This window comes from Chelonia mydas, chromosome 22, assembly GCF_015237465.2.
Source record: "Chelonia mydas isolate rCheMyd1 chromosome 22, rCheMyd1.pri.v2, whole genome shotgun sequence".
In the NCBI taxonomy this organism is placed as follows: Eukaryota; Metazoa; Chordata; order Testudines; family Cheloniidae; genus Chelonia; species Chelonia mydas.
The window spans coordinates 17246374-17261166 of record NC_051262.2 but is presented as its reverse complement, the minus strand read 5'-3'; the positions used below and the strand labels follow the sequence as shown (position 1 = coordinate 17261166).

Below are 14793 nucleotides of genomic sequence, written 5' to 3'. Positions count from 1 at the left end.
GCACTATTATGCTCCACTTGCAGCATTAAAGGGGAGGCTGCCTTCTTATAATTAAGGCTATGATTTTTTCATGGAGGTCATGCAAGTCACAGAATCGGATTTCAGCCCTTGGGAGCTGGAAGCTCCCCCTGGTTGTAGATGGCAGCCGGCAGGGGCCCTCCACAGCTCCCTACCCGCTGCGCGCACCCTGCAGCTAAGCTCCCTATTTTGTCCTAAACTTTTTTTTAAAAAGCAGAAGTCAGCCAGGTCCTGACCTGCTGTGAGTTTTAATTTGTTACAGGGGCCCTGTCCCTGCCTCTTACAAAAAACACCCCCACCACCCTCTCAACCTTCCTCGTCCTGCAGTTGGGCTGCGTGGCCCCCAGTTCCCGATCCTGGTTCAACTCCAGCCCAAGCCTCCAGCAGGGCCCCGGCCTGACGGGGTCTTTTAATGTCCGGACAGGCAGTTTAAATATTTTACCCCCCTGTGGCCTAGGGCGGTCCCTGCCCCCAGTCCCGCTCCCCCGCTCAGCGCGCACCAGCCGGCGGAGACCAAGGGAACTCCTCGCTGCAGGAGTCCCGTCTCGCCCGCCGGAAGCGCCCGCGCGCCCCGCCCCACGTGCGGCGGCCGGGGCCAGGCGGTTTCCGGTGCGCGCCGCGCGCCGTTTTGTCCCCGTCGCCGCCCCGTCCGCCCCGCGCCGCGCCGCCATGGCGGCCCCGGGCCTGTCCAAGGCCGAGTACCTGCGGCGCTACCTGGGCGGGGCCGCGGCCGGGCCCGAGGGCGGCAGGCGCAAGCGGAGGAAGAAACCGCCGGGGAGCGGCGGCAGGGGGTGAGTGGCCCCCCGCTTCCGGGTCCCCCCCCGCTTCCGGGTCTTCCCCGGGGGCCCCCTGGCTCTGGGCTCCCCGGCACAAGTCCCGCCCCCAGGGCTCCTCGGGCCCCGCGCCGCTGCCCCCGGGTCCCCGAGCTCCGCAGTGGAGCCCCCCTCCCCGCCCTAAGGGGTCCCCAGGCTCCCTTAGCCCCCCCTCGCTCCCAGGGACCCCCTCTCCCGCCTCCCCGCCCTAAGGGGTCCCCAGGCTCTCCCAGCCCTTAGCCCCCCCTCGCTCCCAGGGACCCCCCTCCCCGCCCTAAGGGGTCCCCAGGCTCCCTTAGCCCCCCCTCGCTCCCAGGGACCCCCCTCTCCCGCCTCCCCGCCCTAAGGGGTCCCCAGGCTCTCCCAGCCCTTAGCCCCCCCCTCGCTCCCAGGGACCCCCCTCCCCGCCCTAAGGGGTCCCCAGGCTCCCTTAGCCCCCCCTCGCTCCCAGGGACCCCCCCTCTCCCGCCTCCCCGCCCTAAGGGGTCCCCAGGCTCTCCCAGCCCTTAGCTCCCCCTTGCTCCCAGGGACCCCCCCCCCGCCCTAAGGGTCCCCCTGGCTCTCAGGGACCCCCCTCTCCTGCCTCCCCGCCCTAAGAGTCCTCCTTGCTCCCTTAGCCCCCCCTTGCTCCCGGGGACCCCCGTTGCTCCCAGGGACCCCCCCTCCCGCCCTAAAGGTCCCCCTGGCTCCCTTAGCCCCTGCTTGCTCCCAGGGACTCCGCTCCCCACCCCCCCGCCCTAAGGGGTTCCTAGGCTCTCCCAGCTCTTAGCTCCCCCTTGCTCCCAGGGACCCCCCCCCCCGCCCTAAGGGTCCCCTGGCTCCCTTGGCCCCCCTTGCTCCGAGGGACCCCCCTCTCCCGCCCTAAGGGTCCCCTGGCTCCCTTGGCCCCCCTTGCTCCGAGGGACCCCCCTCTCCCGCCCTAAGGGTTCCCCTGGCTCCTCCAGACTTTCCCCAGGCTCCCTGACCCCCCCCCCCCCCCCCCCCCAAGGATTTTCCCCACAGCGCTTAGGGATGTGATTAAAGGGTTGAAAAATGTGCTGTATAGCAACGATTCTCAACTAGGGGTACGCCAAGGTCCTCCAGAGCGTACATCAACTTATCTCGATATTTGCCTAGTTTTACAACAGGCTACATAAAAAGCCCAGACAACGACTTGTTTACGGTGCTCTATAGACTATACACTGAAACGTATGTACAATATTTATATTTCAGTTGATTATCTTACACTTATAAGATAAAAACGAGAAAGTCAGCCATTGTTCAGTACTGGTGTGCTGTGACACATCTGTATTTTTATGTCTGATTTTGTAAGCAAGTAGTTTTTAAGGGAGGTGAAACTTTGGGGGTACGCAAGACAAATCAGACCCCTGAAAGTGGTACAGTAGTCTAGAAAGGTTGAGAGTCATTGCCTTACAGTGACAGACTGAAGGATCTCGGTCTATTTGGCTTAACAAAAAGAAGGTTAAGGGGTGACCTGGTTACAGTTTGTAAGAACCTAGATGGGGAATAAATATGTGATAATGGGCTCTTCAGTCTAGCAGAGAAAGGTAGAACTGGATGTTTTTCTAAAAGATCTGCTCTAGGAATTATTGTGGGAAAATTCCCTGGTCTGTGCCATATAGGAGATCCAGTTCTCAACCTGTTTACCTTTGTGGGCTGCATCCAATACTACCTGCGTGGCCCATAGGATGTCACATGGGCTGCTGCTCTGTGCTGATTGGGACATAAGCGGCCCATGGCCTGCAGGTTGAGAACCTAGATCATCACAATGGTCCCTTCTGCCCTTGGAATCTATGAATCTGAGAGACCTCCCCCACGTCCACTCTGAAGGATACCCAAGTAACCCCTTAACCATGGGGGCCCACCAGGCATCTCCTCCCCTCTGAGACCGGAACCCTTGTGTCTACCCCTATCCCCAGTGTGTGTTTGGGGCTTGGGGCTTGTGTAGCTTTTTTTCTTGCTCCCCCTGCCCTGTTCACTGCATATGGGGAGAGGTATAGCTAGAGCATAACCCCCAGGTGGCTGATTGGGGGTGGTTGGTCTCACAGCAGTAGACTAGGGGGATGCAAAATGCAACTGCCGTGTCTCTGAGGGTCCTTTCTTTGCCTGCCACCTGAGTTGCGTACATTGGACACACATGCCCCTTATTGCTTCATTCATTTGCTTTGTACTCACTCCCCTGAGCCATGGTCCTTTCCTAATGCCACTACCTTTCTCCCCCTCCTCTCAGGATGCGAATAGTGGATGATGATGTGAGCTGGAATAGCATTTCTGCTGCACAAGAGAAAGAGGAGGAGGAAGAGGATGAAGGGGATCTGCCTGTGGTGGGTACTCAAGGGTCGGGAGGCTTGTGCTATCAAAAACCAAATTACTGATTTTATTGAGCACCCTTACAAACTTCCTGCTGTCATCATGGGGGGAAACACTTGCCAAGCAGTGCCCGGGGGAATGGCTGCCTGTGTAAGTGGACAAAGTGAATAACTTGTCTGGTTTAACTGCAGAGAGATCTCATTAGCATCCTAGAAAGAATGATACTTTGCATTCAGATTTTTTATATATGCATTGCGGTAGATCTAAAAGCTTAAAGCAGACTAGAGCCTCGTTCTGCTAGGCCTTGTACAACCGTCAGCAAAGGGAGCATTTGGTTTCTAAGCTGTTGGTGATAGGGACTGTTACTTACTACATCTCTGTCTTACATTAAAAAAATTAACAAAACAACATTATAGCAAAAGGAAAGAGCAGCTGACCCTGCAGTGCTGCTGTTCTGTGAAGATGTTTCAGAAATAGGAAGTAAAATTGACCAATAGCATAAGTGGGTGCAACTCTGTTGGTCTTAATCAGTGTCAGATTTGTCCCAGAGCACATGTGAAAGATGTGGCTGCACAAGGGCTGTGTTACACTACACGTCCCATAGAGAATCCAGGATGCGAGTGTCTAAAAGTAACTGAAAAGCACTTAGAGACCATTATGCTTCATGACTCATGTCCCTCTTCTGGGGTAATTGCTTCCGAGAGCAGAGATTCTCAACCTTTTTCCCTTTGTGAGTCCCCCCAGCATGCTATAAAAACTCCCCGGCCCACCTCTGCTGCAACAGCTGGTTTTCTGCATATAAAAGGCAGGGCTGGCGTTAGGGGGTCGCAAGCAGGGGAATTGCCTGGGGCCCCATGCCACAGGGGCCCCTGCAAAGCTACATTGCTCAGGCTTTAGCTTCAGCCCTGGGTGGTGGGGCTCAGGGACCTGGGCTTCAGCCCCATGCAGTGGGGCTTTGGGTTTCTGTCCTGGGCCCCAGCGAGTCTAATGCTAGCCCTGCTTGGAGGCCCCCCTGAAACCTGCTCAAGGCCCCCTTGGGGGCCCCGGACCCCTCGTTGAGAATTACTGTGCTAGAGCATATTCTCCTGTGCTTTGTCTAGTTCAGGTTCCAATGACACACTGTAAGTAGACAGACTGTAACTAGCAACTTTTAGTAGGATATTATTGAGTTAACAATCATATTTTTAAAAGCCTTTGTTTGAGTTACTAACAGCACCTGAGATACTGAAAGATTTTTAATGAGACCGATCAGTTTCACTTACTGCTTCTTTTGCGGTAGCTCATCTTCAATGTCTTGTGAACAGATACTGTTTAGATTTAAAACTTCCCTTCAAACAAATACAAACAAACAAAGTTCCCATTGGAATTGATAATTTTTTTTTTTTTTTTTTTGCTAATTCCTGTTTTTGAGCCAAATCTAAATTTTGATCTGTGACTGGTTGGCATGGTGGGTCTTTAGAGATTGATTTTTAAATGAAAAAGAAGCAGAGGAGAGCTGTTCCAAAACAAAAGCAACAGATGAGAGAAATATTTGGAAAGTTTTAAAACAACCTCTTGTAATGAAATCAAATAAGCCTGTGCAATTGATATTGTGAACTAGACTTTGCAACTTAAGTAGTAAGGGATGTGTTCTGTTCTAGAGTGACAGAGAACAACCCAGCATTTAATACGTAGTCAGAGGCTTTAGCAATATTGTATGTTTTGATATCAATGTACCGGAAGTCTGTGCAGCAGAATAATGGAGGTTTACAGGCAAACCACATTAGTTGCCTGAGTGCGTTTATTTTTGAGAGTAGAAAATCTCTTTGGTTGTAACACTGCTACGTTACATTCAGGTGGCAGAGTTTATTGATGAGCGTCCAGAAGAAGTGAAACGGATGGAAGAATTCCGGACAAACAATAAATGGAAGCTTTTAGGAGGTAAGCTTGGAGTGGTGGTTGTGGTTGTTTTAGCCCCAGTAAAGTTTTCAGCTTGGTACAATACCCACAAATGTAGTAAGTCCTTGTTCCAAATAATTTACACTTAAAGATAGATATGTAGGAAATAGGAAACACTCTGTAACCCAGAGATGGAGAAGTCTTAGGTTTTATAGGGTTTTCATTCCACATTTCAATACATATGTCTTATGAGCCTGACAGAAGAAAAGAGCTTTCAGGAGGAACTTGACCAAAGAGAAGTGGTTTGGCTTAGAAGGGGTGTTCCACAGGAAAGAGGCAGCATGGAAAGTTGCACGTGGAAAGTGATAGAAGGAAATGAAGAGAGATTCAGGACTGGCATTTTACAGAGAACAGAGGGGCTGATGGGATACAGTGGGACACAGGATGAGATGCGGATGGGGGGACTTGTGAATGGGTTTGAAGATAAAGCCAAGACCTTCAGCTTGACTTCAGCAAGGTGATGCCCTGCAATTGTCAGGTTGTCATCGATGGAATTGAGGGTGAAAGTGAGCATGGTCATCATTTGCAGAAGATGTGAGGGCAGGGGCCCTCTTCGTTGATTGCAGGGAGCCCTGTCTGACTTCATCTAGGGAGCACATCTGGGCTAACTTTCCATTCCCTTCCCCTGAATGTATTGCCTCTGCAAGCTGAAAAATAAAACACCAACAGAAAAAGCATGTACCTCACAAGTCCTGAGATGTGCTCTCATTTTATGGAGAAATCATGGGACTGGAAGGGACCTTGAGAGGTCCTCTCGTCCAGTCCCCTGCACTCATGGCAGGACTAAGTATTATCTAGACCATCCCTGACAGGTGTTTGTCTAACCTGCTCTTAAAAATCTCCAGTGCTGGAGATTCAACAACCTCCTTAGGCAATTTATTCCAGTGCTTCACCACCCTGACAGGATGTTTTTTCTAATGTCCAACCTAAACCTCCCTTGCTGCAATTTAAGCCCATTGCTTCTTTTCCTATCCTCCGAGGTTAAGAAGAACAATTTTTCTCCCTCCTCCTTGTAACAACATTTTATGTACTTGAAAACTGTTATCATGTCCCCTCTGTCTTCCCTCGTAGGTCATGTTTTCTAGACTTTTACTCATTTTTGTTGCTCTTCTATGGACTTTCTCCAATTTGTCCACATCTTTCCTGAAATGTGGCGCCCAGAACTGGACACAATACTCCAGTTGAGGCATAACCAGCGCAGAGTAGAGTGGAAGAATTACTTCTCTCGTCTTGCTTACAACACTCCTGCTAATACATCCCAGAATGATGTTTGCTTTTTTTGCAACAGTGTTAGACTGTTGACTCATATTTAGCTTGTGGTCCACTATGATGAGAATCTAAGTGATGATCTTTTCTTTTTTTAGATCAGAATGAAGATTCACAAAGCTCAGACCTTTCTCTAGCTGCCAAGCCTACAGCAAGGTATGGGGCTTTGCCTGGGGTTGTGCTTACCAGGTTCTTTTTTATTTTGTATAATACTTTGTTTTCAGTGTCGCCTTTTTTATCACAGGGTCTCACAGTACTTTACAGTTAAGCCTTATGATGTAGGAAAGGGATATATGAGGATTGCTTTATTCAGTCCTAAAATGCATTCACCTCTGGGGGAGAACGCAGTAACTGTCTATTACAGTGTACAGAAATACTACACAACACTTTAACACAGGAAGCAGATTTATTCCATAGTCATTTAAATATGTAGGGAAAATGTTGGTGACTGCGTGCTGCCAAGCAAAGCTGGAATGTGATGAGGACAGTAGAGTTCCCTCGTTTTCATAACAGCCTTGGGATCTTTATATTCTCGTATGACTCCTGAAAACATTCCGACTGCCCATAATAGTGGAAGGGGCTGAAACAGATTTTAAGTATCATGTTGGTCATAAAGTGATTCTGGTAGAACTTAAATGCCAACCCAGCCGGAGCTCAGAGGGCCCAGGTATAGGAGCCCTTTTGGGGTTTTTGTGTGGTAGTGACAGATCAGAGGTGACAAGTTCAGGAATTACTGTGTGAACGTCTGTCTGTGAAACTGAAAACCAAATGTGAATTGGTAACCAGCGCTCCATTCAGGAGGGCTATTAACACCCTTTAAACCCCACTGGCTGCTTTACAAACCCCTTGTTTTGTTTTTATTTCCAGTTCAGAAACCACAAAACAAAAGAAAATTAAACACTCGTCTGAACCATCACCTCCCAGGAGAGGTCGCCATGATTCGCCTGAGATCTCTCCACCCAGGAAGCAGCGTCATGATTCTTCAGATGAGTCTCCATCCAGGAATCAGCGCCGCGACTCGCCGGACCTGTCGCCGCCCCGCCGGGGCCGCCGCGACTCGCCGGACCTGTCGCCACCCCGCCGGGGCCGCCGCGACTCGCCGGACCTGTCGCCGCCCCGCCGGGGCCGCCGCGACTCGCCGGACCTGTCGCCGCCCCGCCGGGGCCGCCGCGACTCGCCGGACCTGTCGCCGCCCCGCCGGGGCCGCCGCGACTCAGTGTCAGGAAAAAAAAGCAACAAAACTATGGACAAATCGCTACCAGGAGGAATCCAAGGAGAGCGATCTAATCTGAGATCCGGCTTCCCACACAAGTCCTCATCACATCATAAGCGGCAGATAACTCCCGATCTTTCACCCCCCAGGAAGAACAGAGACAATTCTGACCTAGCCACATCACCATGTCAGAGAAAGAGAACTGGATCACCTAGTGGGCTGAAAAAACAAAGCAGCACAAGAGGTGAGTGTGTATGAGATCATCCAGCGCTAGCCGGGTGCTCTTGGGAACAGCAAGTCACTCAAGTTCGTGTTATTTCTAAACGTTTGTCAGGCCCCAGTCTGTGACCATGTTTGCACACTGCTGCCAGTCGTGGGATTTGGAATCAGTGTTTCACACTTTCTCTTGGTAAGTTAAAGATGGTAGGACTTGGACTTATCTTACAACAAGTACAAAAATCCCCAGTAACGAACATTTTGTAATGGTAAAGCTAAGTCTCTCAGTCCCGTTCTGCACAGACTTAGCAAGGGGTTAAAAATCAACTCCAAGTGCTTATATCAGAGGCAGATTTGAGTAAAAGGAACCCCACGGAAAGAGAAGAATATTTCAAACACGAGTTAGTGAATGTTAACAATCTCCTTTTTCCCTGCACGTGAAGAAGTGGCCTTAGGGACAGCTGACCTAGCCCATGCTGATGGGAAATAGCCTCAATCAGGAATGAAGCTGTTGGAGCAATGCTGATTATACGTTAGTACTTACCAGTATTTTTATAGGTGTAGAAGAGGGATTTTCAAAATAATGTCCAGGACCAGTTGGGGCTGTTCTTAGAGTGTGATATAGAGTTCTAAAAGGAGTGCCCAGGCAGGGCTTAGCTGTCTGTGTACCCTGTTATCACATGGCATGTTTAACATCTCTTCTGGTTTCCAAAACTGGCTAGTTTAGCTCTGCAGAGATGCACCACAGACGCTAGCGTGTCCAGGCTTTTACAGGGCTCCAAACTGTATTTCTTCTGTGATTATAATTTGATATCTCTATATTATTGCAGGCGTTTCTCCAGCCAATAAAAAGCCTAAACAGGCTCTGTCGCCTAAAAGGCGCAAGAGGCATGACTCTGATTCTTCACTGCCACGGAAGAGTTCCCAGGATTCCTCTGATTCTGACCTTTCCCCTCTTCGGAACAGTCGCAGACCAGGCCTGCTACACCATGACTCCCACTCCAAACTCTCTCCTCCCAAGAGGAATCAGAACACATCTTCGGATTCTGATTTATCTCCTCCCCGAAGGAGTCAGGCAGCTGGAAAGAAACTCCACAGTTCAAGGACCTCTCCTGGCCTCTTGCCTCCTCGTCGAGGCCCAGATTCTAAAAGATCTTTCCAGGGGGAGAGAGGAGAGGATCAGAGGGTAAGCTTGTAAGGTATACGTTTCCCACACTGCCCTCCTTACCTGCCTCACCCCGTCCTGCAGTGAGCATTGCTAAGGATGAGTGATTAGCTTTGTCCTCTGGGCCCACTCAGTCTTTGTGTGTCTGCTGAGAGTGCCCACAAGGGGGCCAGTTATTGCCCTGGGGAGGGAGGTGGCTTGGTGATACGGGCATTTCTCCTAAGAACTGGACTGAGATCACCAGCTCATTACATGGATGGGCCTCCACAGCCTTCAGCTAGTGATAATGTGTGGTATCCCTTTTGGATTTGCAGGCCAACCAGATGCTGTCTGGGGGTAAAGCTGGCTTGGTGTCAGCTGATCTGCTGCGGAGAGAACAGCAGGAGCACAGGAGACATGACAGAAATAACAAACACTTGGAAGGTAAAGAGTTAATGAGACTATAATGGGCATCAACCTTCTTTCAACCTACAGCCTGGTTCCTACTGCTTTTTTTGTGCTAGTCATAGGGGTTTTGGGTGTGGTGGGCCCTGGCTGAAGTGATTCTGTGTGGGGTAGCATCTAGGCACTCTGAAAGGCCTTCGAAGGGCCTGTTATAAGCCCCTTCATTTTCAGTTTAAATCGATTTTTACTAAAAAAGTCCCAGGTTTTACAAAAAGTATTCACTTTTTTTTCTCATTTTCACCATACTTTTGTATCATTCAAATACATAAAAAAATAACTTGTTTTATTAGGAAAATACAAGACATTGCATGAGATATATGTATTACGATAATACAATACTCTGCGTGTGTGTACATGCAAAATTACTTGTTGAAGTAAGGCTACGTATTAACCTAGATAAGGTACACACAATAAACAAACAGGCACGCATGCAAGCTCTGAAGTGCGTGTGTGTGCATCCGAACATACTGATAAATCTCATGCCGACCACGTACACATTTCAAGCTGTTAGCAGCTAACGGTTTAAAGATTTGACACACTAAAATGGGAAGAAAACTAAAATCTATATCAGAATACATTTCAGAACACAAGGAAGTATTCAAAATTTAAAAAAAAACCCAAAATCAGGAGAAAAGGATGAAGTTGAGTGTATGCGCGGCAAATGGTGTAGCCCAATTATTAAATGTAAATATTTATAGGTTAATAGTTCTAAGTCTACAACGGTAAACTGTTTATTCAAATGAAAAGTTTTGCTTGGGGATTAGCAATATATTGTTTTCTTAAACTCAGAAGTGGCATTGTGTTTTGAGTTGTTTTAGTTCTGTAGCAAACCACATTGAACGGAATTCAAAGCATTAATCCATCTACTGAATACTTTTTTCCCATCTTTCTGTTCACCAAAATAAACCCTGATGCTTACCTAGAAACATTATTAATAGTTTTTTGCACTGATTTTCACCTGTTTTTGGTGTTGTGGTAATAAACACTGATAAATTCCTGGGAAAAATTAAATAAAAACTGAAAACAAAGGGCCCTAGGCCTGTAAAGTAAATGAAATGTAAATGGTGGAACCCCCCCCACCCCTGAGCACTGCTGCCCATGAAATAATAATAGAGAGGGCTGAAGCTTTTGGGACTTGCATCAGGGTGCTAGGCAGGCTCAGGGAGCACTTCTTAAGAGAACAGGGTCAGACTGAGATTTGAAGAGGCCTACCTACAAGGACAGTTGTGGTCAGTGGCTAGAAACTGGTGATTGTGGTTCTATCGTTACTGGTTGGTGACCTTTTTCTGAGGCTGGAATACTTTAAAAACAAAAAAATATACATCAAACAACCAAAACACAAGGCTGCTGAAGTGCGTAGAAGTGATTAACTGAATTGATTGAGATCTTGGAAATGTTCTAAAATGACTAACCTGCAACTTCTCATGTCTTCAGATGAATCCCAAAATGCTGAAACAGTCTTTCGAGACAAGTCAGGCCGCAAGAGGGACCTTATGCAGGAACGACTTGAACAGCAGAAGAAGGCGGAGGCGAAATCTGAGAGAGATGAGCTCTATGCCAAGTGGGGCAAGGGGTAAGAAGCCCCAGAGTTCAATAGCAAACTGCTCAGTCCTTCTGTTCCATGGCATAATATCCCCTCCCCCTAATGATGTAACACCTCTGTTTCCAACAAAGATGGCTATTTTGATGGTGGTTTGAGTGATATGGATGCAGGCCCACTTGTGACTGGAGTGAGACCACTGGACTCTTTTCCCAGGGAGCACTGACCAGGCACTGAGATTCTGGATTTGAACCTGTGACCTGGACACCAAATGTTCTCTGTCATCTTAGAGATCTCTAGAATCTTCCTGTCCAGCACTGGTGTGTGGATTGTGAGTGCCGTACACGTGTTGGTAGCACAGGATTGCAGTCAGCCAAGCACACTGAGCGAGCAATAGGATGTGCCCTGGGTCTGACTTGCTCTAACATAAGGCTTCGTATGTTTCTTTTCAAGCCTGGCTCAGAGTAGGCAGCAGCAGCAGAATGTGGAGGATGCAGTAAAGGAGATGCAGAAGCCATTGGCTCGTTACATTGATGACCAAGACTTGGATCAGATGCTTCGAGAGAAGGAAAGAGAAGGGGACCCCATGGCTAACTTCATTAAAAAGAAGAAAGCCAAAGAGAGCAAGGATAAGAGAGGTTGGTTTGTATTTGTTATGGCAGTTCAGGGCTCCAGTGATTGCACTGGTGAACAAGGCTGCTGTGAATAAATACACAGCACAAGACTCACCGTAACAGATCAGTCTGTTTCTGGTGGATGTTAGTGCAATAGTGGTAATAACTCACTGTACTGTTGTTGGCCAGCTGTGGTCTGATTGGCTTAGAGACCAGGTGAACAACAGTGCTATGGTCTTATGAACCAACAGAGTTAAACTAGATTAAAGGCAGTATTTGGAAGTTGCCTCCATGAATAACGGTCAGTGCTCAGCGGGCTGGCTGGCTGGCTGGCTCAGCATTCAGCGCTTGTGTGTGTACACTGGTTTCAATTGATGTTAACATAACCACATGGTTGGGCTGAAATAGTAATGGATTATATTGCTGCTTTTCTCTGTCTCTAGAGAAGCCCAGGTACAATGGACCAGCACCTCCCCTGAACAGGTTTAACTTATGGCCTGGGTATCGCTGGGATGGAGTGGACAGGTAGGCATTCCTGTTAAGTTTGTGGCGGTAGAGGTAGTAGATGGGCCTCTGCCCTGAAGAGCTTACCCTTAGCTCAGGGGATAACCCAGACAAAGGCATGGGGGAAGCATGCTGTACTGCCTGCACACAAAGGCGTTTGCACATAGTCTCTTGGCTTAATGAGCTTCCAAAGCTTTTTTTTTTTTTTTAAATGATGTGAATTTCATGCCAGAGTGAGGTGCTGGCTCAACGCCCCGGAAGACCAGAGTCCTCTGTTGACCAGCACAAGGGGAGCAGCCTGGGTAAGCAGCACTGCAGGCTTCTCGTTAGAGCTGCTTGAATTTTTGGGGGGTGAAAATGGCTTTTCAGTGATACCGAAAAATGTTTGCGCTGGCAATTTTACAAATCGTTGGTCAAATTGAAATGACCAATTATTGGGTTTCAGGTTTTTGCAGGTGCATGCCCCTTCCTCTTTTCCCCTTTCCCATCCTCCCCCTCTTTTTTCCCCAGTGAGGTGGGAGGAGGACCCCAACCGGTCTTTTTTGTATTGAATATAACTTTTTTTTAATTTTTTGATGAAAAATCAAAAACTTCCATGAAATGTATGTTTTTAATTTTTCACAGAAAATACTTGCCATTTTCTTACCATCTGTGCTTTCCACACCCTGCTCTCCCCCTTGCTAATATGCCTCAGTGCTGACATTTGCAGACCCTTGCTATGGTGAGCTGAGAGACCAATCTCCATAATTTGTCCGTCTTGCCAATGTGGGGATATGTGGCTTTTGCAGTCAGGACATCTATCGTTAGAAACTGGAAGGAGTCCCACCTAATTTGCTGTACAGTGGCCACTGAACTGCCACCAGATGGCACCAGCTGTTGTTAACTACGGATGGAGCTGAAACTGAGCCAGCAATCTAGAAATGGAGGGGAGCTTGAGCAATCTGGTCATTCCAAAAGGTTTCATTTCTCAGAAGTAGCTTGGTAAAGTATATTGTGCACCAACCCACACTCTTGTTGATGTTATTTTGTAGGTCCAATGGGTTTGAACAGAAGCGCTTTGCCAGGCTAGCCAGCAAGAAGGCAGTTCAGGAGCTTGCATATAAATGGAGTGTTGAGGACATGTAAACAAATCAGAAAACCAAATGGAAGACTGCTCCTGGCTCCCTGGCGGGGAGGAAGAGAGACCTCAGTACACCTAATGCCGTTGCAAGAGCTGTAAGAAATGGCTTATTCTTCCCTGAACACCTCTTCTCCATAGCATTTAGTGTTAAAGTGGACTACCTGGGGATGACAAGGCTGCCTCTAAAGGAAAGTTCAAGATGTTCCTGGAAGAGGATGAAAACAGGTCACTCTGTCCAGGCAGGCAGAGAGGAGAAGGAGGAAACTTTGGGTCCCTTGAGCACAGAGAAGAACTTCTACAGCTTTACTGCGAGCAGCCAACAGGTTGAATGCAGAGGCAAAGTGCAGTGTCCTGCTACCTGCAGGAGCTGTTCTGCTCTCTTGGACCTGCTGTGAGATGCAGAAGAGACACCAGTTTCTGGCATTAATATTTTTTTAACGAATTATATATAAATACATTTGTAACCCTATTTTCAGCCAAACTCCTGGTCCCCTGGAGGTGTTTTTGGGATCTGTTGGTTTTCAGTTGTGTCCCAAATCTCAGGTGCTTCTCTGGGGTGCGGAGAGGATTAAAGAAAACTACTTCATAGAATAATTATGCTTTGCGTGTCAAGATTGTAAACCAAAAGTTGAGATTTCAGCTGTGGGGAGCTCAACAGGTATTTGTAGGCAGTGGTGGCAGCTCGTGCTTTAATACCATCAGCTGGCTTGTCGCTGTTGTGCCCCAGAAAGTCTGCCTGATGTCATTGCTAAGGAGCCTGAAGTGGCTTTTCTGTCCCGCAATGTGTGGATTCCTCGACTGGCAGTGAAAGTTGTAAAGCAGAAGCCCCTCTTGCTCTTAGCTGTGAGCTAAGCTAAGTAGACGAATATTTCCTACAATGCCTTGTTCCATATGGTGTAACCTCACTATCTGGTCCCTTCCTAAATGGGGTTTTTGGAGAGAGGGGTGTGGGGGAGAAACTCTTTTGTTGTATTTGACAAAAAACCCATCCTGGCTAAAAGCTCTGGCAGTTGGTCTGGGTTAACTGCTTATGGAAAGATGCAGGTAATGGTGGGTTTAAATGTACTACCCTGAATGTGATTTTCTTTTGAGTATCTGATGGCAAGGGGTTGGTCTCTATCGAGCGGTCTGATAGTACCAGGCTAGCTTGGCAGTTGCATAGTCACAGCCTTGCTGTTTGCATGTTTGTTTAAACCTGAAATCTAACTTTGAGAACAGGTGACCGCTCTGCCAAGACTCTGAGCCACAGTTAAGGGAGAGACAATGTGGCCTGGTCCCTCCTGTTGAGAAAGCACATCTGATCTCACAGGCAGCTGGAGTTTTCTCTTGTTTACTTTGCAGAGAGAAGGTGTTGAATGCCCCAGCTGTTTCCATGGAAGGTCCTTGCCTTAGTAGCAATCTGGGTCTTGGGATAGGAATTAGGCTCCCATGGTTCTCATGCTGCATGAGGGTGCTGGGTGGGAAGTATAGTGCAAATGTTTTCTTAGGAAATGTGATTCTTGGGGTGGTGCTTTCTCCTGGTCAAAAGGTCATGCTCCTTTTTTATTTAACAGGTTAAATTTCTAGCAGTCCTGTAACCTGGATGTACAATTGTAAATAATAACTTTGTTTTTTAGCTGGCTCTTTGTGCGGG

The 14793-nt window shown here is 48.2% G+C and overlaps 1 protein-coding gene across 3 annotated transcripts; it reads left to right on the top strand.

The window, feature by feature from the left end:
* The first annotated feature begins 611 nt into the window (after positions 1-611).
* BUD13 (BUD13 homolog) lies at positions 612-14779 on the top strand. Of its 3 annotated transcripts, XM_037882345.2 has the most exons (12): positions 612-809; positions 3061-3154; positions 4976-5060; positions 6443-6500; positions 7212-7801; positions 8604-8959; positions 9253-9361; positions 10817-10955; positions 11376-11560; positions 11980-12061; positions 12273-12342; positions 13072-14779. In XM_037882345.2, exons 1-12 carry the CDS (start codon positions 688-690, stop codon positions 13084-13086), a joined length of 1905 nt encoding a protein of 634 aa, XP_037738273.1. In that variant the 5' UTR covers positions 612-687; the 3' UTR covers positions 13087-14779. The 3 variants fall into 3 exon arrangements, with proteins under 3 accessions (XP_037738273.1, XP_037738272.1, XP_037738274.1); XM_037882344.2 differs by lacking the exon at positions 12273-12342 and having other exon boundaries at positions 614-809; XM_037882346.2 differs by lacking the exons at positions 612-809; positions 12273-12342 and adding an exon at positions 1865-2018.
* The last annotated feature ends 14 nt before the right edge of the window (positions 14780-14793 follow it).

Coding starts and splice junctions, on each gene's coding strand:
- BUD13 (XM_037882344.2), top strand. CDS start 688: ATGGCGGCCCCGGGCCTGTCCAAGGCCGAGTACCTGCGGCGCTACCTG. Junction 3,155..4,975: donor ATGAAGGGGATCTGCCTGTG/GTGGGTACTCAA, acceptor CGTTACATTCAG/GTGGCAGAGTTTATTGATGA. Junction 8,960..9,252: donor AGAGAGGAGAGGATCAGAGG/GTAAGCTTGTAA, acceptor TTGGATTTGCAG/GCCAACCAGATGCTGTCTGG.